The 23,748-nt window shown below is 50.8% G+C and overlaps 1 protein-coding gene across 1 annotated transcript; it reads right to left on the minus strand.

Annotated features, from left to right (window-relative positions):
* Nucleotides 1–370: 370 nt before the first annotated feature.
* Nucleotides 371–15,998, minus strand: GUCY2D (guanylate cyclase 2D, retinal). The gene is made up of 20 exons (XM_033184659.1): nucleotides 15,779–15,998; nucleotides 14,744–15,473; nucleotides 14,356–14,660; nucleotides 11,664–12,015; nucleotides 11,211–11,295; nucleotides 10,834–10,936; nucleotides 10,330–10,431; nucleotides 8,800–8,880; nucleotides 5,726–5,932; nucleotides 5,469–5,625; nucleotides 4,845–4,994; nucleotides 4,044–4,192; nucleotides 3,305–3,468; nucleotides 3,018–3,210; nucleotides 2,567–2,741; nucleotides 2,227–2,325; nucleotides 2,047–2,141; nucleotides 1,777–1,862; nucleotides 1,535–1,625; nucleotides 371–1,039 (listed from the first exon to the last, which is right to left on the minus strand). Exons 2-19 carry the CDS (start codon nucleotides 15,462–15,464, stop codon nucleotides 1,538–1,540), a joined length of 3,312 nt encoding a protein of 1,103 aa, XP_033040550.1. The 5' UTR covers nucleotides 15,465–15,473; nucleotides 15,779–15,998; the 3' UTR covers nucleotides 371–1,039; nucleotides 1,535–1,537.
* Between the last annotated feature and the right edge of the window lie 7,750 nt (nucleotides 15,999–23,748).

Genomic DNA, 23,748 nt, shown 5'->3' on the forward strand with positions numbered 1-23,748 from the left:
ACAAAGGAAACTTCAGCTGGGGACTTGCCAGGACAGGGCATTGGTAGTTGTTGCGAAGATCTAAGCAGAGATCAGGCGTGGTGTCTCACACCTGTAATCCCAGCACTTTGGGAGGCCGAGGTGGGCAGATCACTTGAGGTCAGTTCAAGACCACCCTGGGCAACACGGTAAAACCCCGTCTCTACGAAAATCACACACACACACACAAATTACACAGGCATGGTGGCAGATGCCTGTAATCCCAGCTACTCGAAAGGCTGAGGTAGGAGAATCGTTTGACCCTGAGAGGAGGAGGTTGCAGTGAGTCGAGATTGTGTCACTGCACTGCACTCCAGCCTGGGTGACAAAGTGAGACTCAAAAAAAAAAAAAAAATGCTAAGTAGAGAGGATTTTCTGTCCAACTGCTTGCTCAGCAGCTCCCAGTTAAACAGAGAATGCTGCTCTTCTTTGGGTGTTCTGGTTAGTCAAGGTGTGGTGCAATTTCCTTTCCCCAAAGCCTTGAAGCAAGCTTTTCTCTGCACTTGGGCGTTACCTGATTGTGCCACAAAAGAAGGAGCCAGTTTCTGACTGGTGGGAGATGAAGATAGGAATGAAGCTTGAGGCTGAACAGAAGCCCTTGCCCCCTCAGGCCATGTGACAAACCCTGCTCTGGTGGAACAGAACTCCACTTCCTCTGGGGTTGGGGCATCAATCCCAGATCCTCCTTCCTGGGTCCTTGAGAGACACTGGGAAGCGGAGAATCCCTGACCCTCACATCCCCTGTTGACTCAGGGTTCTTGGTGCTGAGGGCCACAGGCCACCCAGCTGTCAGGGGCACAGGGGCCATGGGAACCATTTAGGCCACCCCTCACTTCGCCACTGAGGGGATCACAGCAGACAGTGCGTGACACTTTCCCAAGGTCACGTGGCTGGTTTGCAACCAGCTCTTATAAAGGCCCAAAATCCTTTGAGGCAGAGCTGGACAGAGTCCACCAGCATTCGCCAGACTTCCAGTCACCTATAGCAGCAACTTTCAGGAAAAGGACCTTCCAGAACAATCCTGAAGAAAAGAGGGATATCTCAGAGGGAAGTTGAGGAAAGGGGTCATGGGGGTTCACCTTGGAAGGAGTGGGTCACGGGTCAGTTTCTTGCAGGAGGGGAGTGAGCAGGGCTTCTGCTTTCACATCGTCCTCTGGTGACTGCTGCCCCCTAGAGTTGTCTCCTGTGCAATGCACGGCCTGTGAGGCTTCTGGGGAAGCCAGGTTTATGTGATGGGGATGAGATAGGGCCAGGGAAGGGGCCACAGAAGGCCCCAATTATAGAGTTTCCTAAGCCTGGATTCCCAGGCCACTCCAGACCTACTGAGCCAAAATTTCTGCAGCGGGTGCTTGCCTGCCAGGGGAAGCCCCGAGGTTTAGGAACCAGCCTGGGCTCTCTTAAGTCAGAAAGGGATTGGGACACCTGGCTTGGGTGGGACGTTCTGCAGGCAGCAGAGGGGACGGGCAGCTGGGGTGGGGGCGGAGGGGGCAGCACCTGTCCGGGGCCCGGGCCTCACTTCTCAAGAGAACTGGCCCGGCCGCGCCTTCTCCAGCTTCCGTCGCCGCTCGGGTGGGATCTCCTGCAGGCTGATGCCGTGGTTGCTGGACCTGCAAGGAGGGAGCGGTGACCTCAGGGAAGGGGAATGGGGCGTGGGAGGCAGGGCCCACGTCATCGCTGCCTCACGCGCTGGGGGTCAGACACAGAGCCGGAGGCAGCCGTCCCTCGTCCCTCGCCCTGCCACGGAGGCCAGCCACTCACCCCGGTTGCAGGTCAGGCGGTTTGGGGATGGGCTTGTTGAAGCCGCGTCTGCCCACTAGCCAGAAAGTGTCCTCGGCGCCCTTGCCCTGGGGAGACATAGGAGACGGAAGGACTTAGGCGGACTGGGGTGAGGGGTGGGGGATCTCGAGGTCTGGATGGAACTGGGAGACCGGGTCAGGAAGGGTGAGCTGAGGTCGCAGCCATGGCCCGGGATGGGCGGGGCCTCAGGACAGGGCGGGGCCCCCAGGAGGGGACGGGGTCCTGCCTCACCTTCAGCTCGGTGCGGCCTCGCAGCTCCACCTGGTAGCCCGAGTCCAGAGCACGGAGAATCCCCACGGTGCTCAAGTTCACGTGGATGCGGTAAGCTGTGGCAGTGGGGGACGCCGTGAGCTCGGGACTCACCTCCCGTGTGCCCCTTCCACCTCCCCCTCTTGTCCCCGTCACACTCACGCAGCCCGGTGGACTCCATGCGTGAGGCGGTGTTGACCGTGTCCCCAAACAGGCAGTACCGCGGCATGGTGAGGCCCACCACGCCTGCCACGCATGGACCTGTGGAGACGCTGGGGGTTGGCTGGGCTAGTAGGACCGGCAGCTGGTCTGCACCTAGGTAGGGCCTTGGAGGATCTTCGCACCCATAACCTCCACCAGCTCCCCAAATAAGCCTTGTTAAGCGCATCCTCTTCAAGGTAAGCCCCACTCTCCACTCCATGAGTTGCCTCCTCTACAGGAAATCTGGAGCCAGGCCCTAAAGAGGGAGACGAGCTGGAGCCTGGGAAGACCCGGGAGTTACCTGAGTGCAGGCCTATGCGAATGCGCACGGGAACCTCAGGCATATGGCGCATGCGGAAAGTGCCCACAGCACTGAGGATGTCCAGCGACATGTTGGCGATCTCTGCCGCGTGTCGCTGCCCATTCCTCTGGGGCAGCCCCGAGGCCACCATATAGGCGTCCCCTATTGTCTCCACCTGGGGGAAGAAGGAGTTGTGTGAATTCCCTTTTGAGTATTCCTCCCCCGTACACGAAGCGATTGCCTCTTATTATGGGGTCCACCTGGGGTTAGTGCAGAACCAGGTTGCTAGTGGAGGGACTGAGCTGGGGACTGGAGGAATAAATAAGGGACAGGCGGTCTGGGAAAGAAGATTGATTGGGCAGGTAGTCTAGGGGCTGAGCAGGAAGGGCCGGGCTGGAGGCTGGTGAAGCTGAATTGAAGGTCAGGAGGGCTTGTCCCCTGCACACTCCACCTTGTAGACATCGTGGGAACCAATAATGGCATCAAACAGTGTGTAGAGGTCGTTGAGCAGGTCCACCACCTCAATGGGCTCACTCATGGCAGAGATGGTGGTGAAGCCCACAATGTCACTGAAGTACAGTGTCACTTGCTCAAAGTACTCGGGCTCCACTGGTGTCCCCGTCTTCAAGGCCTCAGCCACAGACCTAGGGATAGCAGGCAGTGAGGTCACCTGGGGGCCGCCCTGCCTGGCTGGGCTCCAGCTGCCCTCCCAGCCCACCCCTTCCCACTGGCACCCACGGAGGCAGCATCTGTGTAAGCAGCCGGTCTGTCTTCTGCTTTTCCAGCTCCAGCTCCTCTGTGCGCTCCCGGATCAGATCCTCCAGGTTACTGGAGTACTGCTCCAGCATCCGAAGCATCGAGTCAATGATGTTCGTCTTCCGACCCTTGTTGATGTTCTTGAACTAGCAGTAGAAGGAAGCCGGTGAAGCTGCTGAAGACCTGGGCTGCCATGCCCTTTTCATGCCCCCCTCATGGGCCCTCTCACGGGGCTGTTCACTCTGAACATCCCCCTCCCCACCACCATTCATCTACTATTCGTCAAGCACCCCTGGGGTGCTAGGCACTGTGTTTTCAGACATGATTAGGAGGCACGTGGGAAATGAGGCTTCCCAGAGGGCAGTTGTTCTCAGCTAGTAACTGACAGGGCACTGGACCCAGCTCAATGCTTGGACTCCCAGGCCAAGGGTCTTTCTGTCACAGGAGGCCAAGCACATACATGGTTCTCAATCAGTGTTATTTGAATTGAACTGAATATTCCTCCCACCCAGACAGAACTCCATGTCCCACTCCAAAGGCCTCCACAGCCTCCATTCTAATTCTGCCCCACCAAACCCCGAGTCCTCAGGCTACTCCTTAGGAAGCAGCCTGGAAGGCCAGAGGTCCTGCCAGCCTGCCTGCCTGCAGCTGTCTCAGGTTGCTGACAAGCATCTGGGATCCCAGAGGCCAGCCCAGTCCTTGCCCACTCCCAGCCCCTGACCAGGTCGAAAGTGTGGTCCATGGAGGGCCGAAGTTCCGGCTGCTCTGCCCAGCACTGCTTCATCAGGTGGATACACTCGACAGGTGCCTGGTCCATGGACACCAAGGGTCGACACAGTGGAGGGGGGCTCCGCACCCTCTGCACCACTTCTGGAGGCATGAAGGGACAGTGAGGGGGAGTGCCCTAGAACACAAGCTGCCTCTGACCCTGGCCTGACTGTTGAAGACCAAGATGTGGGAGGGGGTGCCTGGCAGGGGTTTCTTTCCATCAGAGCTTCAGTGTGTGTGTGTGGAGGGAGAGTACGGTGTGGGAGGGGGTTGCTAGGAGGAACAAGAGGACCTTGAACTCTGGGGGTCAGTAAGAGGGGACATAGGCAAAGAAACTAACATTTGTTGTACGTAAGACAAGTGAGGGATAAGTGATCAAGTAGCTTGCTCAGAGTCCTGTGGAGAAGGGATGTAGATTGGAACCAGATTGGACTACCCTCTTACCCACTCCCCCTCCCCTGCTCCTCCCAGGGACCCCTGAGAACAGAGAGGAGTCTGCTCTGTCAGTTGTGGGAGCAGTTTGGGTCCAGGATCAAGACAGAGGAAGCTGTTGTGTTGGGACCTCATGAACCACCCTCCCTACCCTGGCCATGCATGGCTTTCTGCACCAGGACCCGCAGACGCCAGCTTTAAGGGGCCTCCGTATAATTGAGTTTCATCACTGGGCTTTGCTTTAGAGGAAAGAGTGAGGCTGGCTCTGTTCTAACTGCAGGGTGCCCCTCTGGCCCGAACTCCATGCACAGGGCAGCCTTACCCTCGGGAGTGAGCTCCAGCATGGCGTAAGGGGCACTGCGGCACACCACTTCTTGCATGATGATGGCCAAGCTAAAGACGTCACCAGCCAGCGTTCCCCGGCGCTCCAGGGCCGGGTCCCTAAGCAGCTCCGGGGCTGTCCACAGCTGGTCTGGGGATGAGGAAGGGGCTGTGGGGCGGCTGAGGAAAGACTTCCACCTTCACCAGAAAGCCCAGGTTGGCAGCCAGACAGCACCAACCCTGCAGCCTGAGACCAGTCCTACAACTATCTCTAGGAGCCGTCTCAGAGAAAGCCTGGCCCTCACCAATAGGCCTTGCCCTTCAGACAAGGTGGTGCCCAGGGAAGGCTCCATCTCTTGAGCACAAGCCCTACCCTCAGGCAAACTTCCAGTTAGAGCAAACCCAGCTGCAGGCAGCTCAGGCACAAGTCCCGCCCCCAGCAGCCCCGTCTCCTCAGTCACAGAGCCCACCCTCTCAGAGGCCACGAGATCTTTTTCTGTAGCAGTTGTGTCTGGTGGATGCGGGATGGAGAAAGTGCGAGGGCAGAGGTAGGGAGGAAGCAGGGGAGAAGCCCTTGAAATAATGGGGATCCCGGTGGACGCTCTTCTGCGCAGGGGACTCTTACCCTCTGCTCTGGGAGGCTCCGGTAGCACCTTCTGTGCTTCCAGCAGTCTCCCGTGGCCGTGGTCAGTGATCTTGAGTACGAATCTGCCATCCACTATGCAGTTCCGTGACTTCAGCCGCCCATGAGCTACGCCTCGATGGTGCAGATACCTTATTCCCTTGGAATGGGTAGGGTAAGAGGCAGCCTCAGCCTGCTTGGTTCCCTTGCTCCCCATCCCTGCCCCCCAGGACGTCACCCCACTACCCCCCGACACACACCTTGATCAGGTCCAGCAGGAGGGAGGACTTGAACATCCAGTCCAGCTTTATTTCTCTCTGAGCGAGGAGGTCCTGGAGGGAGCCCCGTGTGCAGTGCTCTGAGACCACAGCCAGGTTGCCCTCCCAGAGGGCCGCAGGGCCTTCTGCTCCCCGAGCCAGGAAGAGCCCCAGGTAGAGGGCCACGTTCTCGTGCCGGAGCTCCTGGAGCTGAGAGGGGGATAGTTGACTCGCATTTTCTGCCCAGGGGCAATGCGGGGAGGCGCTGTTAATCAAGATCTGTTTTTGAGTATCCAGACTCAGAAGATGAGATTTGTACAAATGGTGGATGAAATGGCTGATAGGGTATGTAGGGGGGCTCTCTTCTACACACAGTTCTCTTTTTGGAAAAAACAATATAGTCAAAGGCCACTGTTCCGATACGGAGTATGCTTTAGCCTAATGCTGTGAATGAAAAGACAATTTTGCATTGGTGATCAGGACCCAGGCAGGTTCAGATTTATTGATCATAAGCCTTTTTTTTTTTTTTTTTTTTAGACACGAGGTCTCACTCTGTTGCCCAGACTGGAGTGTAGCGGCATAATCATAAATCACTGCTACCTTGCATTCCTGGGTTCAAGTGATCCTCCGACCTCAGCCTCCTGAATAGCTGGGACTACAGGCTTGTGCCACCATGCCTAGACAACATTTTACATTTTTTTCTATAGAGATGGGGGCCTTGCTATATTGCCCAGGCTGGTCTTGAACTCCGGGCTTCAAATGATCCTCCCACCTCAGCCTCTCAAAGTGCTGGGATTATAGGCCTGAGCCACCATGCCTGGCCCCAACCATAAAACTTTGAACTGCCTGGGTCTTAAGGGAAACAGCTCATGAAGGACAAGCTCCTGGAACCACCATCCTCTCCTTCTGACTTAACAGCCTTTGCTGGGAGAACCAGGGAGGAGCTATGCCACCTTCTTTCTTTTCTTTTATTTATTTATTTATTTATTTTTTCAGATAGTCTTATACTATCACCCAGGCTGGAGTGCAGCTGGCCAATCTTGGGTCACTGCAACCTCCACATCCCGAGCTCAAGCGATTCTCCCATCTCAGCCTCCCGAATAGCTGGGATTAAAGGTGTGTGCCACCATGCCTGGCTAATTTTTGTATTTTTAATAGAGACGGGGTTTTGCTATGTTGGCTAGGCTGGTCTTGAACTCCTGACCTCAGGCGGTTCAACCACCTCGGCCTCCCAATGTGCTGGGATTACAGGCATGAGCCACTGTGCCTGGCCTGAAGCTGTGCCACTTTCAAAGGACACCAGAAATGGCTTGTGCCTGCAACCGAGCCGGTGGCTGCTGTGCTTGGTGTTACATCATTGTGTCAATCAGGTCTGAGACTCCCACCCTTCCCAAGTTAGGGAAGATAGGACTGACTGCTCTGCAGTGACCTCACAATTGGGGCACGTTGGAAAAAAAGGTGGCTTAGCTGGCTGACTGGTACCCTTTCTAGATTTTCCTTGGTCCACATGCCCAATAAGGGGATACTTTTTTTCTTTTTCTCTTTTTTGAGACGGAGTCTTGCTGTGTCGCCCAGGCTAAAGTGCAGTGGTGCGATCTCGGCTCACTGCAAGCTCCACCTCCTGGGTTCATACCATTCTCCTGCCTCAGCCTCCCAAGTAGCTGGGACTACAGGCACCCGCCACCACGCCCAGCTAATTTTTTGTATTTTTAGTAGAGACAGGGTTTCACCATATTAGCCAGGATGGTCTTGATCTCCTGACCTTGTGATCCGCCTGCCTCGGCCTCCCAAAGTGCTGGGATTACAGGCGTAAGCCACTGCACCTGTCGGATAATTTTGGTGGATACTTTTCATTTTAAACACCTGGTGTTAAATGGTGATCAAGTTCATTAACCCCCCCATACACATAGTCCACTTAAGTCACTGCATCTGTGACCAAGAGCGCCTGTAGAGGAATCAGGGAAGGAGGCCAGGCCCACGCTGTATGGCGTGGAGATAAAGGGAGACATTAAGGTTGTAAGGACCAGAATAAGCCATTTTACAGCCTCCTTGCCAACTTTCCACTTCATTCAGAACGTCTAGGGTTATTCTGCACAAGTGGCCCAACAGAACCGGAAACTCATTTTTTTCTTTTCTTTTTTTTAAGACAGAGTTTCACTCTTGTCACTCAGGCTGGAGTGCAATGGCACCATCTCGGCTCACTGCAACCTCTGCCTCCCAGGTTCAAGTGATTCTCCTGCCTCAGCCTCCTGAAGCAGTTGGGATTACAGGCGCCCGCCACCACCCCCAGCTAATTTTTTTGTATTTTTAGTTGAGACAGGGTTTCACCATGTTGGCCAGGCTGGTCTTGAACTTCTGATCTCAGGTGATCCACCCACCTCGGCCTCCCAAAGTGCTGGGATTACAGATGTGAGTCATTTTTTATTTTCTATCATTTGCTCAACAAACATTCACTGCATCTCTCTAATGTTCCAGACACTGTGTTGGGTGCTGGGAATACAATGGAGGGGAAGGAGGAGGCCCTCACTCAGCTTACAGTCCAGTAAGAGAGGCAGAAACAAGCAGGCAGACAGATAAACATACAATTGCACATTGCAACAAGATCAAAGGAAAGAACTAGTGGTGTGACACAGAATAATGAAAACCTACTCCAGGGCGAAGGAAACAACTTTTTTTTTTCTTAATTTTGACAGGGTCTTGCTCTGTCATCAAGGCTGGAGTGAAGTAGTATGATCACAGCTTACAATAACCTCCAACTCCTGGGCTCAAACAATCCTCCCACCTCACCCTCCAAAAAGTAGCTGGGACTACAGGCATGTGACGCCACACGCAGCTAATTTTTAACGTTTTGGAGAGACGGGGATTCTTTATGTTGCCCAGGCTGGTCTTGAACTCCTGGCCTCAGGTGATCTTCCCTCACATCTGCCTCTCAAAATGCCAGGATTACACGTATAAGCCACCACACTCAGCCAGGGGGGACACTTAACTGAGACCTACCTCTGTACCCAGCTGCAAAGAGAAGGCAAGAAGGGAGAAACCGATGGCCACCTAGGCCCCATCACAGGCCCAAGTCTCACCTTGGAGAAGGCCGTCTTGGTTGCTGGGCGAATAGCTATGTGCTGATCCCCTGGGAATTTCTTCAGCCAAACCCTGTCTCCCTGCAGCAAAGAGGATGGGGGTAGGGAACTCAGTCTCTTAAAATCCCATGATGGACCCCTCCCCCGCATTTCCATTGGCTCACTGTCCCAGAATGTATCGTCCATGTGACAAAACGCATTGAAGCAAGGGGTTTGATGTCTGCCCATCCACTTCACAGGCAGCTGGGAGAGGACCCACCCCTGGATGACAGATATTCAGAAGCCATGGATGGCTGTCCTCACTACCCCAGGGGTGCCCACCGTTAGTCCTATTAAGTGAATTAATACAACCACAAGCATCATCGACATCACAACCCTCATCACCATCCACTGCCATGAGAGAGCATGTTCTGGGAGTAAAGAATCTGGGTAGATCAGGCTTTATTGTAAAGTAACTGAACTATAGAGAGCTCCCCACCGGATGCTGGACCTCATCCTCAGCTGTTGGCAGGGCCGGTGCATGGGCATGGGACCTGTGCAGTCACACAGGGCCTCATGCTCAGAAAGGCCCGAACTTGGTTCAGTAACCTCCTGCCATCATCTTGAATGAACGAGGAGCCGCTCATTTCTATCTTGCCCTGGATCTCGCTGATTATGCAGGCAGCCCTGTCTGTGTATAAGGGATTTGGACTAGAAGGGGATTGGGGTTTAGTACTGACCCCTAAGGAGCATTTGGAAATAAATGTGGGGACATTTTTAATTGTCACAAAAACTAGGAGCTACATTTGGTGGACAGGGCCAGAGGCAAGAAACACTGAACATTCTTCAAGGCACAGAGTAGTCCTATTCAATTTAGGACAATCTGCCCCAAATGACAATAGTGCCTCCTCTGAGAATTGGCCGTGATGATCTCCAGGTGACATGATAGGAGGCTCTGCATTCCCTCCCATGACCTGAAGCCCAGGAGCTTTACATTTCTACTCTCTTGATTTGCTCAGCACTCTCAGCTCTCTCTGAACCTGTTCTCATTATCTCCCCTCCACTTGACCACATTCAGATTTACCAGCCCCAAAGTTTATGCCCTAATACTTCTTTGTGACTTTTTTCCCCCCTCTAGTGGTTGCTGTTCCTGAGTCTGGTCTGGATTGTGTGGAAATGCTGAGGGGTAGGGCCAGAGGCTCTGACTGGGTAGGAGATGGCCTCAGTGGCCACACCAGGTTACATGCTGGTCCCAGCATGCTCCCCAACAGCTCCAGCCTTCAGTCTCTGAGTCACTGTGATTAGCTTTTGAGGAGCCCTCACTCAGATAGTGGCTAGGGAAAAATTCTTGGGGAGGGAAGATTCTTAGGTTCTTCCCTTTGAGGGATCCATGACCTTTCCCTAGATCCTGTCTGGGCTCCCATCCCCCATCTCCCGGAGCCTGCAGGATCTGGCATGATTCCCTGTCCTCTTGAGAGTGCGCCTCCCCTCTGCCCAGGGCCTGAGCATTCTTCCCCTACTGTCTCTCTGTCTGGCTGGGGTCAGGCTCACCTCATAGACGCCAACGTTGGGGCTGTCCGAGGGTTGGCTGGGGCCACTGCGAACGTCTGACATGCTGCGGGCAGCCAGACTTGATCGACTCCCCTGGGCCACCTAGCAGATAGAGGTCAATGCATGAGGTCAAAATATATTCTGGTGTCAGAGTCCTGGGTTGAGGTCAGGCTGAGTTTTGGGGATGTAAAGATGGGAGGCGAAGGAATCTCAATGAGGGAAGGTGATAATGACATTACTCCCCAAGTGCACGCTTTACAGTTTACAAAGCAAACATTCATTTTCTTGTTGGAGCTTCACCTCCCACCCAGGAAAGTAGTCAGGACAGGTACTGTTACCCTTATTGCACAGATGAGGGTGCTGATCCCTACACTTCAGACTTGGGACAGAACTGGGGTAGAAATCAGGCTTCCCAAGTAGGGAGCTGGGGTGGGGACTTTCCCAGGGAAGGAACCAAATTTACAGAAAGAAGACAACTGGCTCCTGCCTCCCTGCCTCCCCCACCTTTCGAGAGGTGCCCCCATGTGGGTGGAGAAAGGTGATGTCGTCCACAGTCAGGATGATCTTGTTGGGACCGGAGACCATTTGAATGTGAAGTAGCTGGTGCCTGGTGGAGAAAGAGGTCATCTCCACCAAGGGCACCAAGGTCCGTGAGAACAGAGCAGCAGGGCATGGGGTGGAGGGATAATACTGGCTCAGGGGAGGGGTCCTGGAGGGCAGCCATCCCCACACCAGACATTGGGACTCCACCAGCCCATTAGAACCCCCTCACCCCAAGAAAAATCTCTTCTAATCTTGAGTGAACCCAGCCTGCTGTTTTTGAAGCAGACTTCCATTTCTGGCACAAACTCACTTCCTACTTACCTCATTCCACTACTCACCTCACATAATGGGCCAGGAAGGCCCCAGCCAGCCCCATCCCAACCACCAGGAGGAAGCCAAGAAAGACGAGGCCCGGCTCCAGTCCTGAAGGGACAGTGACAGGAGGTATACTGAGGAGCGATGCCAGGGGAGGCCTCTTCTCTAGGGAGGCATGGATTCATGCCAAATGCTGGCCCCTCCAGGAAAGGAGGATGGGGTACAGCATTTGGCAGGCCTATGACCTCTAGGGGGAGGTCATAGATTCCTCAAAGGTGAGAGTCTGGGAATGCTAGAAAGTTTCCAAGAGGGCTTTGGAGCTCAGCAAGAGAGGGGTCCTGTGCAAGCCAGGGGCGGGGAGAGGGCCTAGAAGGGCATCGAAGATGGATTACAGGATAGGAGTCCACTCTCTTTCACCACTTTGTGGATGGGTCCATGGGGATTGTCTCAGTGGGGGCTGGGGTGCTCGCCCTCACCTCCACCGCAGATGTTGTTTGGATCGAACCAGCATGAGGGGTCAGGCCCGGGTGCTGATCCCCCACGCGGGAAGTGCATCGGGGTCCCGGCAGAGAGGAGGGAGCCCCGGGTAGGATCCAGCATGTATGTGGCAAAAAGCCGGTCTCCCACCGCGTCCGTGTCTAGCAGCACGAATGGAGGCTCCTCGTCTCCTCCTAGGTCCCCGCAGAAGCCAGGGACCTGCGCATCCCAGACGTGGCGGGCCACAGCTGCTCCAGACACCCATCTGCCACCCGCGGCAGCCCGCGCTTCTGCCACGCCCCTCGCCAGCAAGAAGACCGCATCGTAGATGGTGCCAAAGAGTGGGGAGACCTGGAGAAGGAGAGTAGGGGCTCAGAGGTCGGGGTCACAGTCCACAGACAGACCAGAATTGCCATGCCAATTCTTTCAGAGCCGGTCAAGCCCAGGGTATCCACTGTTCCCACCTTCCAGTTAGTTGTTCCCAGGATCCCTCCCCATTGGCTATCTCTTCCTCCCTCCCCATTGGCTAACTCTTCCTCCCTTCCCATTGGCTATCTCTTCTTCCCTCTCCATTGGGTATCTCTTCCTTCCTCTCCATTGGCTAATGCTTTGTCTCTCCCCATTGGCTAGCTCTTCCTCCCTCCCCATTAGCTAACTCTTTGTCCCTCCCCATTGGCTAACTCTTCCCCTCTTTCCATTGGCTATCTCTTCCTCCCTCCCCTATTGGCTGTCACACCTGCTCTCTCCACTAACTGGTTCCTTTTTTCAGGACTCAGCCTCCTCTCTGACCATTGGTTGATTCTAACTCTCCATCACCTGTAGATTTTCTCTTCTTCCTGTTAGTTGCCCAGAATATAGTTTTAATCTCATCACCTACCATTCACCTGAAAGCCTTCTCACCTATCTTTTGGTTGGCCTCTATTTTCTGTTTTTCCTTAAAAAAACAAAAAACAAAACTAAACAAAAACAAAACAAACAAACAAAAAACCTTCTCCATTGTTACCACCCGAGCTTATCAGGCCTCTCTATTATTCCCAGTTACCATCTCTCAGAGAGCCAGGCACTGTGCAGAGCACCAAAGATGTATCAGTGTACAAGACAGACCCTGTCTCAAGGAACCTTTCTTCTTGCCAAAGAGACAGGTGTGTTCAAGCAGTGCAATGAGTAAAAGTAGAGAAACTGAGGGAGCTACAGAGACAGGAATGGGTGTCTCCAACCTAGGCTGGGGACAGAAGGAGCTGTGGGATGAGTCAGAATTATCCAGGGCAGGCAGGGACAAGAGAGAGGGCACAGCACACTCAGAAGCTCAGAGACAAAAGAGAAGGACACATTTAGAGAACCCAGAGTAGCTTGGTCTGGCTGAAGTTCATGGAAGGTGGAAGAGAGAGAAAGACAGGAGACCTGGTAAGCCACGTGGAGAGGCCTGTATCTATCCAGGGCAACAGAAGTCACTGTGAGGCTTTGAACAGGGGCATGACAGGGTGAGATCTGTCAGATTTCTGAAGCTTGATTTGGTTGTTGGGTGGAGAAAGGTGTTGGGCAGGTGAGTGTTGAAGCAAAGACCATCTGAGAGATTATGTTTTGGGATTTGGGCTTGGGGTGCTGTGGCCTGAATCAGGGCAGTGACAGTAAAGATGGAGAAAGTGGACGGATTCAAATGATCTTTAGGAAGTAACAGTAACAGGGCTTGATGTCTGGAAGTGGGGGCGAAGTATTCAAGGAATCAAGGGTGACTTACAAGCTCAGAGGCTCGGGCAGCTTGGGCAGTGGAGAGGACAGCCGTGGTACTTACTGAGAGCTGAAGGGCTTTTCTCTCTACTTTCTCAACCTCCCTCTCTCCACTGCCGACCCTCCCTCCATCCCATCTCACTATGAGTCCTAATCTGTATTCTCTTCTGACTATTCCCATCACCGCACCGCACCACACTGCCTCCACTGGCCACCTCCAGTCCTCTTGGAGGAATCTAGGGGCATTGGTGGGAAATTGCAATCCCTATGACTCACAGCCTTCTCTCATGCAGCCCCCTGTGAGTTGGGCCTTTGTGGTGGTTAATTCACTGCCCATTGACATCTAAATTCCCTTCTCATAGTGGTTTCTAGTCCTCCTTTGTGGCTGGAGTAAAGTTAGATGATCTGAACTGAGATTCTGGGGACTTGGGGAACCCTAGGTAGTAGTTGGATGTTGGAAATACACTATGGATCTGGTGAGGTTGCCCCTGGATCCACCCAGGGAACTTTCTGCTTCTGGCAAGGTGTCTAGGCCCTTGAAAAGCTAAGACCACCAGATGATGCCCCAGAGGAAATACCTCTGAACTAAGGATGAAGGTTGGATTGGCATCCTCCCTCCTTCCTGCTTTCAAGAACACCAAGTATTTATTTTAGACAGCTGGGAGTATGTGGTGGTGGAAATGGGTTTACTTTGAAGTCAATTGCAAAAGGTTTTGCAGTTTACAGTTCATTAGAGCTTACTGCTTGATGTTGGACTTGAGAGGTCTCATTGCCTACTCTCTGGAGGCAATCCCCATACACTAAGAGATCCCAAGCAGGGCCAGAGCCTCTGCACTACCCAGGAAACTCCAAACAGCTAGAGCTGCCAGTCGTTCTTTCTCCATTGGTTCCATCCTCCTCTCCCCGCTTTGGCTGTCCTCTCCCCTCTCCCTTGCCTTCTTCCCTCCTCCCAGGACCATCTACCTGCTGCAGATTGAGGTCAGAGGGCAGCTCGCGGCGCTCTTGGGCCCTGCGCAGGCTGTCCAACACGCTGCCTTCAGAGGGACAGTGGCGCGTGAGGGTAAGCACCGCATCATGGGCCCTGCGAAGCTGGGAGCTGTTGGCGAGTGCAGCTAAGGCCTCCGGGCCTGGGGACAAGGCGTAGTGGATCGTGTCGAAGGGCAGGAAGACCAGGGAGCCATCGGTCAGGCCCAGTTCCTCCGCGGCCTCCAGGAGGTAGCGCTGCTCCTCGCCTCCCAGCAGCACCGAGTGCATCACCATGATCACTGCTGCGGACAGAGGCTTGGCTCGCGGCGCCGCCCGGCTGCCGGCAGGACCCGCCGACCTCCTCGCACCCTGCAGGGGAGCCTACCTGTGACCCTGGGCCCGTCCCGAACCTTCCTCAGGGCCTCCCGGGCTCCAGACAGGTCCAAGGGCTCCAGGGAAGTTACGGAGACCACGGGCAGGCCCCGGGCCCTGAGTGCCGTGGACAGTGAGTGTCCCGCCTCCACCCACAGGTCCTGGGGGGCGGTGACCAGGGCCACGCGCGCCCAGCCGAATGCGCGAAGCAGGGCGTAGAGGGCGTCCGCGGCGGGGGTCACGGCAGGGGCTGTGGTGCCCGCCGCCTGGGTCCCGGGGCAGCCCCAGGGCACCAGCGCGATCCCGGCTTCTTCGGCGAGCAGCTCGGCCGGCCGGCAGGCCGCAGGGTTCACCGGACCCACGAGACCCGACACGCGGGCCAGCGCGGAGGACACGGCCCCCAGCGAACCCGGGGTCCGGCACGGCTCGGGCAGCAGCGCGACCTCGAAGCGGGGACCGCCGGCCAGGTCGGGGTCGCGGTTCAGGCGGGCGGCGGCCAGGCGGGCTGCCAGGTCCGCGCGGGCCCGGGAGAAGATGGGGTCGCAAGCCCAGGGGCCCAGGACCCCCACCGTGAACACCGCGGAGAGGGCGGGGGGCTGCAGCAGGAGCAGGAGCAGCAGGAGCGGGAGCCGGGGCAGGGCCCGGGGGAGGCGGGGCAGGGCCGGAGCCCACCGCGCGGGGCCGCAGAGCCTGGGGTCCGGAAGCCCACCCGCTCGGCGGGCGCAGGCGGTCATTGCCGGCTTCTGCGAACACAGACGGAGAAGGCTGAGCGACTGAGACCCCCGGCCTCCCTTAGGGTTCTCCCCGTAACCCACAGTTTCTCCAAGCCCGTGTAACCCATGGGATGATTCTGCTGCTACCGCCCCCTCCGGAGGCTGGGAAGACTAACTGGGGCCAAGGACACCGCCCCGAAGCCCCCTTCTGCTGCCCCGGCTTCCCGCTCCCATCCGGCTTGCCCCTCCCCCCGTTGGAGGCGTCAGGGGTCAGCAGGGACTCGCCCGCGCCCTCAGACCGACCCTATCCCAGCGGAGGGGCCTCTGACACTTACCGGGAAGTCCGGGGCTCGGGCCCACGGCCCCGGTGAGGGGTCACAGGGCCGGTCCCCCTTTTGACGCCCGCCCACAGGTCTTCCTTGCCAGCCCAGGCCAGGGCGGGGGCGTGGGTACAGCCGGCCAGAGCCCTTAATCTCCCCAAGCTGATTAGCGTCCTTAATTAGGCAGGGAGGGGCGGGCTAGTGGAGGATGAGAGCCCCTACTGCGCCTTTCTGGGGTGGGATCTGTCCTGGGTTCCAGGTAGTCAGCCAGATCCTTTCCCCTCCATGCCTTCCAGCCCCCCACATCACCCTCATCACCACCACCCCTGCACAAAAGCAGCCGCAGTTTCCCCTTTCAGCCTTGGGCCACACTGCTCTGCTCAGCCAGAAAGTGACAAGCGCCTGCCCATGGGCAGCTGTGGGTGATCCGTCCTGGAGAAGAAACTCTCATCTCAGTCCCTTTCCTTACAATCTTCTGTTTCCAGTTCTGCCAGCTAAGTTCAAGCTCCATCCTTTGGCTGGCAAAGTCTATATCCCAGAGACCAAACCCACACCAAGCTGACACCTGCCTTTCTTCTTTCACTGCTCTTTTCTCTCTCACCACACTTGATTCCCTGACCTCTGCTTCTCCATGCCTAGAAAACCACCCCTTTGGCAGGACCTCAGGAAGTAATGAAAAGAGCTTTGGCCTCGGACAGACCTGGGTTCCAAGTCCCTCTTACTGATTTTTGGACCTTGGACAATTGCTTAATCTGAAGGTTGTTGTGAAAATGAATATAATTGCCTGGATGGCAAGAATAGCTAACAATTTTAGAGAAGAGTATAATGGAAGATGCCCTATAAGATATACAAATTTATTATAAAGCAATAGCAATTATATATTTATGTAAATATATAATATATAAAACAGCAATTATATAAATATATAATTATATAATATATGAAACAGCAATTATATAAATATATATTCTAAAGCCATAGCAATTATATATTATATATTTATATAAATCCACATTGTGTAGTGATAGCAATTATATATTTATATACATATTTATTATAAAGCTATAGCAATAAAGACTTCATAGTTTGGGCACAAGGATAAACAAATGGACCAATGAAATAGAATCTACAGTACTGAAACAAGCACAGCAAATGTGTGAAGTGGACATTTCTTAACAACTGGGAAAGAATGAACTTCAACAAATAAAGCTGATTAGCCATCTGGGGGGATATAGAATTCAATCCCTATCTCACACCATACACAAAATCTATTCCAGGTCAAAGACCTATATGTGAAAAATAAAACTTAAAAACTTTTAAATAAATCATTTTCAGACATGGTGGCAAAGATTGGATAAGGTAAGAATCATTAGTGGATTTGAAAGCTAGGGGGAAATGTTGGATGAGGAGCAGGACTTTTGCAGGGTCTAAAAGTATCTCCCTACAGATTGCCGTGAGTTGGAAGGGAGGGGGGAATAAAATAAAAAACAATCATTGTATTGTACAGTGGAGAAATAGGGCAATACTTTAAGCAAGTGATCAGAATTAACCATGAGGGGCAGAGAGACATTCTGTGCCTCCAGATGTGATACCCTGAGAAGGACATAATACTACATCTACGCAATGCTGCACAATATATCTCTGCAATGTTCCAGCATTACTTCAAATCTAATCACAAGGAAACATCAGATAAACACTAAATGAGAAATGTTCTATCAAAAAACGGGGAGGACTGTATTCTTCAAAAATGTCGATGTCATATAAGGCAAATAGAGGTTAAGGAACTGTTTCAGATTAAAGGAACCTAAAAAGACATGACAAGTATATGCAACACCTCCCCTTAGTTTGGATTCTGTATTATTGGATTTTTTTAAAGTGCTGTAAGATTATAGAACTTGAGGCCCGGTGCCGTGGCTCATGCCTGTAATCCCAGCACTTTGGGAGGCTGAGGCAGGCAGATCACTTGAGGTCAGGAGTTTGAGACCAGCCTGTCCAACATGGTGAAGTCCCGTCTCTACTGAAAATACAAAAATTAGCCAGGCGTGGTGGAGTGTACCTGTAATCCCAGCTGCTCAGGAGGCTGAGGCAGGACAATCACCTGAACCTGGGAAGCGGAGGTTGCAGTGAGCCAATATTGTGCCACTGCACCCCAGCCTAAGCAACAAACCAAGACGCCATCTCAAAAAAAAGAAAAGAAAAGAAAAGAAAGAAAAGAAAAATGGTTATAGGGCTTACGGGGTTATAAAAATGCTATAAAGAACATCAACATTAACAAAAAAATTGGCAATTGACAAAACTGGAATATCACAGGAGATTCAAAACAGTGTAAAGTTATAAAGTTAGTAATGGTAGTGTAGTTATGTTAGACTATCTCTGTTCATAGGAAATACACACTGAAGTATTTAGTGGTAAAGCATCATGTATGTAACTTACCCTCAAGCATTCCAGAAAAAATATATATTAGATATGATATATGGCATGTTGTATATATTATCTATTTCAAATGATAAACAAACAGGGTAAAATGCTAACAATAGGTGAAACTGGGTAAAAAGCCTGTGAATGTTCTTTGCATAATTTTTATTTTTGCAACATTTTTTAAGCTTGAAGTTATTTCCAAATAAAAAGTTAATTAAAAATGTTAGATCATAGAATTCAATGAAAGTAGATTTGCTCTGAAGAAAGAACAACAACAAAAAAGAAAAAATTAATAAGAAAATAGAAAAATAAAAAAAGAGCAGAAATTTTTAAGAGAAAAAAAGACATAGATTGAAAAGACATCTTTACCAATTCAGGGTAGGAATGGATTTATTAAACAAGACATGTTGGCCAGGCGCGGTGGCTCATACCTGTAATTCCAGCACTTTGAGAGGCTGAGGCTGGCCTCCCAAATATATTTGGCAAAATATTAACATCAGTTAGTTTTTGGTGGTAAACAATCGCTATATGTAGGGGTTTTCTGTATGCTTGAAATGTTTTCTAATTTAGATTTTTAAAAATTTGTAAACAAAAAGTGTACATGTCTGACCTGTAGCAGAGTTCCAAAATTCAGTAGGCGTCAATATTCGTATCTATAGTGCTGTGCTTCTTACTTTCCATAAGAGTTACCTCTCCACATCTCCTATCTTCTGACTCAACATCTCTACATGAGATGGTGGAAACTCCAGCCAACTCTTACATTTCACACATGGTGAGAATGAGGTCCAGAGACCAATTTGATTAAATCAACAGTCTGTCAGTTTTCCTCTAGGGTCCATGGACTGATGGGTAATAGAAATGAAGATGAAGGGGGGATTTTCTTAAAAATCTTTTTTGTCATAAAATATACTTAACATTTACCACTTTAACTTTTTTGTTTGTTTGTTTTTTGAGACAGAGTCTCACTCAACCACCCAGGCTGGAGTGCAATAGTGCGATCTCGGCTCACTGCAACCTCCGCCCCCCGGGTTCAAGCGATTCTTCTGCCTCAGTCTCCTGAGTAGCTGGGACTACAGGCATGTGCTACCACACCCGGCTAATTTTTGTATTTTTAGTAGAGACGGAGTTTCACCATGTTGGCCAGGATAGTCTTGGTCTCTTGACCTCGTGATCCACCTGCGTCGGCCTCCCAAAGTGCTGGGATTATAGGCATGAGCCACCACTTCCAGTCTCCACACTTTAACATTTTTTATGTGTGCAATTCAGTGGCGTTAATTACATTCACATTGTGTGCAGCCATCACCACTGTCCATCTCCAGGACTTTTCCATCTTACCCAATTGAAACTCTGTGCCCATTAAATACTAGCTCCCCATTTCCCCTCCCTCCAGCCCCCAGAAACCACTGTTCTTATTTTTTCTTCTTTTTATTTTTGAGAGACCAGGTCTTGCACTGTTGCCCAGGCTGGAGTACAATAGTACGATCTCTGCTCACTATAGCCTCAACCTCCTGGGCTCAAGCAATCCTCCCACCTCAGCCTCCCAAGGAGCTGGGATTACAGGCGTGTGCCACTATGCCTGGTTAGTTTTTTGATTTTTGGCAGAGATGAGGGTCTCACTATGTTGCCCAGGCTGGTCTCCAACTCCTGGGCTCAAGTGATCCTCCTACCTCAGCCTCCTAAGTGCTTGGGATTACAGGTGTGAGCCACTGACCCCGGCCCATCATTCTTTCTGTCTCTATGAATTTGACTTTAGCTACCTCACATAAGTAGAATCATACAGTATTTGTCCTTTTGTGTTTATTTCACTTAGCATGATGTTTTCAAGGTTTATCCTATGCTGTAACGTATCAGAGGTTCATTCCTTTTTTTTTTTTTTTTGAGACAGAGTTTCACTCTGTTACCCAGGCTGGAGTGCAGTGGGGCAATCTCAGTTCACTGCAACTTCAGCCTCCTGGGTTCAAAGCAATTCTCGTGCCTCAGCCTCCTGAGTAGCTGGGATTACAGATGCGCATCACCATGCCTGGCTAATTTTTGTATTTTTAGTAGAAATGGGGTTTCACCATGTTGGCCAGGCTGGTCTCAAACCCCTGACCTCAGATCATCCTGTCGCCTTGGCCTCCCAAAGTGCTGGGATTACAGGTGTGAGCCACCAAGCCCCACCTCACTCCTTTTTAAGGCCAAATAATATTCCATTGTATGTACAGTATATACCAAATTTTATTTATCCATTCATTCTTCTATGGACACCTGGCTTGCTTCCACCTTTTGGTCTCTGAGTCCCTGCCTTCAGTTGTTTTGGGTATATACCTAGAAGTGGGATTGCTGGATCATATAATTCTTCTTTTAAATAAGTATTTTATTTTATTTTATTTTATTTTTTGTGGCAGCGTTTCACTCTGTCACCCAGGCTGGAATGCAGTGGCTTGACCTCGGCTCACTGCAGCCTCCGTCTTCCATGTCCAAGTGATTCTCCTGCCTCAGCTGCCTGGGTAGCTGGGGCTATAGGCATGCGCCACCACACCCGGCTAATTTTTGTATTTTTGGTAGAGATGGGGTTTCGCCATGTTGGCCAGGCTGGTCTCAAACCCCTGACCTCAGGTGATCCTCTCACCTTGGGCTCCCAAAGTGCTGGGATTACAGGGATGAGCCATCAAGCCCCACCTCACTCCTTTTTAAGGTCAAATAATATTCCATTGTACGTACAGTATATACCAAATTTTATTTATCCATTCATTCTTCTGTGGACACTTGGCTTGCGTCCATTTTTTGGTCTCTGTTTGAGTCCCTGCTTTCAGTTGTTTGGGGTATATACCTAGAAGTGGGATTGCTGGATCATATAATCCTTTTTTTAAATAAGTATCTTATTTTATTTTTTTGTGGCAGGGTTTCTGTCATGCAGGCTGGAATGCAGTGGCTTGACCTTGGCTCACTGCAGCCTCTGTCTTCCAAGTCCAAGTGATTCTCCTGCCTCAGCCTCCCGAGTAGCTGGGGCTACAGGCATGTGCCACCACACCTGGCTAATTTTTGTATTTGTGGTAGAGATGGGGTTTCACCATGTTGGCCAGGCTGATCTCAAACTCCTGACATCAAGCAATCCACCCACCTTGGCCTCCCAAAGTGCTGAGATTACAGGCGTGAGCCACCGTGCCTGGCCTGGATCATATAATTCTATGCTTGATTGTTTGAGGAACTGACATACTGTTTCTACAGAGCCTGTGCCATTTTATATTCAAGGAGCGGACTATTTTAAATCCATTCTAGTCCTCATGCCAAGGTTGCACAGCCAGCCTCCCGCCACCACACTGCTTTTCCCTTCTAGTGGCCCACACCAGAGCTTGTTTGTTTCTTATTGTTGCCTGCTAAATTTTGATTCCATCTGTAAGGTACTGAAACAAAACATGCCCTCTTACATAAAGGGCGGGGCCAAATCTTAAAGTAGCAGTTGGCTGGAGTTACCAGAGGACAGAATTATATTTAAATCCAACTCCTGTACTATAAATAGTCTCAGCTGCAGGTGGCGCTCCCTCTCCGGAAGGTCTTGATTTCACTCTGTCTGGAGGCAAAGGGTGCAAAGCTCTTCTGAGATTTTTAGTCCCTACCCTGCCCCCCATAAAGTCACGAAATTTGGAGGAGTTGACAGAAGGAATTAGAAGCTTCTGTTTGTGGAGTCGCTGCAGCAGCAGATAAGGAAAAACTATTCCTTAAGTTTAAATGAGGCAAAACAACTTTTGAAACTAATTTGGCCTGAATCTCATAGTAGGAAACAAGTCCTGGGGGTCTGATCAAAAAAAAAAAAAAAAATTCAAGTTAAGTTAGAAACACTGAATCCAAAGTGAGGGTAAAAGTCAGGATTCCATTAAACTACAGTTTGTAATAGTTAAAGAATAGTGTGGAGGAAATAGAAACATATCATTTTTTCACTATTAAATGTTAAAACGGGTTGGGTGTGGTGGCTCACATCTGTAATAATTAAAGTATACAAAAATGTGTAAGCAAAAATAAAAGACTTTTGAAGATAACCACTGTAAATAGCTTTTAAAAATGCACGTATGAGAAAATAGATAATTTTTTTTTTTTTTTTTTTGAGACGCAGTCTCACTGTGTCACCAGGCTGGAGTGCAGTGGTGCTATCTTGGCTCACTGCAACCTCCGCCTCCCGGATTCAAGCAATTCTCCTGCCTCAGCCTCCCGATTAGCTGTAACTACAGGTGTATGCTACCATGCCCAGCTAATTTTTTTTGTATTTTTAGTAGAGACGGTTTTCACCATGTTGGCCAGGATGGTATCGATCTCTTGATCTCGTGATCTGCCTGCCTCGGCCTCCCAAAGTGCTGGGATTACAAGCATGAGCCACCAAGCCCAGCCAAAAATAGATCATTTTATGTACTACTTTACAATTTGCTTCCCTTCTTAAAAGATTTTATATTTGTTTTATGAAAATATAATACATTTACATCGTTCAAAAATAAAATAAACAAAAAAGAATACACAGTGAAAAGGCTCTCTACCACCCGTGTCCCCGGTCAGCCCACTTCCGGTCAGCCTACTTCCGGTCAGCCTACTTCCCCCAAAGGGAGAGCCACAGGTAGACTCTCGTATGTTTTGCGGAGCTCCTTGGGCATACGCAAGCAAATAAGAATCTGTTTTCTTCTAGTCCCCTTTTTACATAAAAGGTAACACTGTTCTGTACCTTGCTGTTTTGTTTTAACAATATCTTGGAGGTCTTGTTTCTTGTTTCATAGAGAGCTGAGCATAGCTGCATAGATTCCACTGAATCTCTGTACCGTAACCTGGTTAATCAGTTACTCTTTGCTATTGCTGCTCTGATGAATAATCTTAGACAAGCCTCACTTTGTATATATCCACGTACATCTATAGGCAAATTGCCCGGGTAAATGCACTGTAATTTGGAAAGATGTTGCCAAATTGCCCCCTCTAGGGATTATGCCAATTTACACCAGTACCAGCAATGACTTAGAGTGTCTTTTTGCCCACAGCCTGGATACAGAGTGTGTTGTTAATTTCTCCAATATGATATTTGAAAAAGAAAAATGGCATCCAAGGGAAAAAAAGTATCATGGTGTAGTTTACATTTGCCTTTCTCTTCTGAGTGAGGCTGAACATATTTTCATGTTTACAGGCCTTTTGCATGTCTTTTTTGAGAACTGTCTGTTTATATCTTTTGCTCACTTTTCTATTGGGTTATTGGTCTTTTTCTTATAATTTTTTAGATCTCTTTATATGTTAGGAGAATACACATTTGTGATATGATTTGAAAAAAAAGAATCCCAGTTGATGTGTCCACTCTTTGCTTATAATGTGTTTTTTGCCAAGTACATTTTCAAATGTAGTCTTTTAAAATTTTTAAATATCATTTGGATTTTAAATCATTATCAGAAAAGCAAAGGCTACAGACACGTTTTCCAATGTTTTCTTCATTCTTTAAGGACTTACAGTTTCACTTTTACATTTAAATCTGTGACCCCTTTGGAATTTATCGTGATGTGAGGAGTCAGGTGTGGATCCAATTTTATTTTCTTCTGCCTGGTTCCCAGCTGTCCCATTAC

Source organism: Trachypithecus francoisi, unplaced genomic scaffold (assembly GCF_009764315.1).
Source record: "Trachypithecus francoisi isolate TF-2019V2 unplaced genomic scaffold, Tfra_2.0 Lachesis_group20, whole genome shotgun sequence".
Classification (NCBI taxonomy): domain Eukaryota; kingdom Metazoa; phylum Chordata; class Mammalia; order Primates; family Cercopithecidae; genus Trachypithecus; species Trachypithecus francoisi.

Excerpts from the sequence above, each read along its gene's own strand:
- GUCY2D (XM_033184659.1), bottom strand. The coding sequence starts at position 15,464 with ATGACCGCCTGCGCCCGCCGAGCGGGTGGGCTTCCGGACCCCAGGCTC. Across the intron at positions 8,881-10,329 it reads CCAACGTTGGCGTCTATGAG|GGAGACAGGGTTTGGCTGAA; the intron begins GTGAGCCTGACC and ends TCTTTGCTGCAG. Across the intron at positions 2,326-2,566 it reads TCGCATAGGCCTGCACTCAG|GTCCATGCGTGGCAGGCGTG; the intron begins GTAACTCCCGGG and ends GCGTCTCCACAG.